The sequence below is a fragment of the Limulus polyphemus genome, unplaced genomic scaffold, assembly GCF_000517525.1.
Source record: "Limulus polyphemus unplaced genomic scaffold, Limulus_polyphemus-2.1.2 Scaffold416, whole genome shotgun sequence".
NCBI lineage: Eukaryota > Metazoa > Arthropoda > Merostomata > Xiphosura > Limulidae > Limulus > Limulus polyphemus.
The window spans coordinates 287,773-290,362 of NW_013666026.1; the positions used below are offsets into that span (position 1 = coordinate 287,773).

At 35.1% G+C, this 2,590-nt stretch overlaps 1 protein-coding gene across 4 annotated transcripts in view; it reads right to left on the reverse strand.

Moving 5' to 3' along the window:
- LOC106458100 (interferon regulatory factor 1-like) overlaps positions 1-2,590 on the reverse strand; it is a 53,086-nt gene that overhangs the window by 10,368 nt on the left and 40,128 nt on the right. For all 4 annotated transcript variants that reach the window (XR_002610308.1, XM_013917556.2, XM_022384230.1 and 1 more), the window contains exon 4: positions 2,074-2,459. Coding sequence is in view for 3 of the 4 variants with exons in the window: in XM_013917556.2 (XP_013773010.1) it covers positions 2,074-2,459 (386 nt within the window). In the remaining variant the exon portion in view is untranslated. The remainder of the gene's footprint in view (positions 1-2,073; positions 2,460-2,590) is intronic.

The following is a 2,590-nucleotide window of genomic DNA, read 5'->3' on the forward strand; positions in this document are numbered from 1 at the left end:
CCGCGACCCTTTGATTGCGAGTCGAGTGCCTTAACCACCTGGCCATGCCGGGCCATATATTTAGTCTTGTTATGATAGAAAAACTAATATACGACAATGGCTAAACTAAATCCTATAAAATAATTCAGCAGATGTTTTTGATCAATCAGTTAAACAACTACAAGAACATCATAATTATTTCTGATTTTATCTCTAAGGCACGATACATGAAAATAAAATAATTTTTGGCATGGAATATACTTCTGACAAATAATAATGCTAAATTTGGTAGACATTTTAAACTGTATTTTATGTTTATATTACAGATCTCTTTTCTTTTTACCAAAGATAAAATGGTAAATATAATCTGACACAGACTATATTTTCGATTTTACCTTTGGTAAAAAAGAAAATAAATCTGTAATATAACCATTAAACAGTTGGTCTTTTGTATAGTACTGACAGGGCCGGCGAGACGTGTTTTGCTGCCCTTTGCAAACGCCGACTGTGTTTGTTTTTGAATTTCGCTCAAAGCTACACGAGGGCTATCTGAGCTAGCCGTCCCTAAGTTAGCAGTGTAAGACTAGAGGGAAGGCAGCTAGTCATCACCACCCACCGCCAACTCTTGGGCTACTCTTTTACCAACAAATAGTGGGATTGACCGTCACATTATAACGCCCCCACGGCTGAAAGGGCGAACATGTTTGGTGTGACACGGATTCGAACCCGCGACCCTCAGATTGCGAGTCGAGTGCCTTAACCACCTGGCCATGCCGGGCCACGCCGAGTGTGTCGCCCACCCGTCCATACCCGCTCTTCTGCCGTTATAGGAATTCTTACTACACAATTACGCCCACATGAACCTGCCGCTCTTTGAAAATACAAGTGCTGCACCCTCAGTCGTGCCAGCCCTGAATATTGAATAATAAATTAGACGCAATGCTATGATATTATTCACATACCTAAATTAATTTAGGTTACTATATGGTGAGTAAGGTCTCAAAAACCCCATAAATATTGTATTTTATGCTTTTGACTTTTACGAATGTATATTTGTTAATATAAGCACCTTTTCACACACTACATCAAACTATATTTACAAAACAGTACTCCACATTGAAAATTTCCGTTCCTTGTAATGGTAGCCTAACGTACCGTATATTTTGCAGTTAAATTAACGCTTCTCAATTGCAATTTCCCAGTTGAACCTTTTAAATCATACAAAAATGTAGAAAACAATACCTAATATTATGAAAAATAATCTTTAAGTTATATTATTCTGCGCAGAAGTATTAAACGCTACTTTTACACGTAACAATACAATATTACAATAAGAAATGACAAGAGTGACAACTAAGTCGAAAATAATGAGAACATATCAAAATCTGTACCCGGAAGTATGATCTTTAATTTTCACCAAAAGTGTGTAGTTTAGTTTGTACAGAATAATCCTATTCACAATATACAGCAAAAGTCGAATTTCCGTCATAACGATAATATTTGAGATCTTAGCCATTCATCCACCGTATTCGGTAGGTACTGTGGACTATACCCAATTTTTAGGAAAAACTGTACGACAACAACAGATCTTTGATATTAGTACCTCATAATTCTGTAAAAAATGCAGAGCGTGGACTTTAAGACATATATTTTTTATAATGAGATAACTTTTCACCACCTGAAATATATTTATTGGACAAAGTTCTAATTTTTCAAACACTTTCAGTCACTATTCATAATTGCGTGGCATACGTTATCGGAATTAAATACTCAAGTGACTGTTTACAGTTCTTATATTTCTAGATATCTTACTAAACAAGAAGCAACATTTTGAGATCGCCGGTCTAGCTAACAAATACATTTAAATGTTATTGAGAGTACTTTAAATCAGTGAAGTTAGCTTTGATAATTAAACGTGTAATATCAAAGAAAATGGGCTAAAACATGAGCATAAATATAAAACAACAGTTTAAATTATATAAAATAAATACTTATGAAAACACAAACAATACACATGCAACGAGTAATGGCAACTTCTAAAGTTCAGTATGTTATATTAAAACAATTTTCAATATGAATAAACAAAAGTTGTACCTCCTTATCATCAGAGCTCACTGTTTCTTTCATCGTCATAAAAACGCTTGGAAACATACTCAAGAGTGGGTCATTAATGTCGATACACAGAGTCATGGTATCTGGAACGGCGTTGGATAGAAACGCTTCGTGGTTGTCTGATTCCAGCTTTTTCTTCGAAAAACAATCCTGTATCTCTAAGTATTGTTCGTTGTCAGTTTCTAAATCAAAAAGTGAGGTAACATGTGCATTTTCGAAAACAGTATTACCCAAACCCTCGGTTTCATTTATGCCAGTCTGGTATGCTTGCATGGCTTTGCCAACCTTTAAGATAACCGGCCGTCTGCTTTTCATCTTAGTTTCTTGAGGCTTCTCGAAGATGTTCTCCTTCCTTTTATCAATGACTTCTAAAAAAGGGGTTAATTATACAGATAAACGTTGTAATTATTGAGTGGAATGAGAACAACATATATTTAAGTGTTTTACACTCACAAAAAATAAACCTATCATTCTATAGGTATTTGAAGAACTTGTAGCA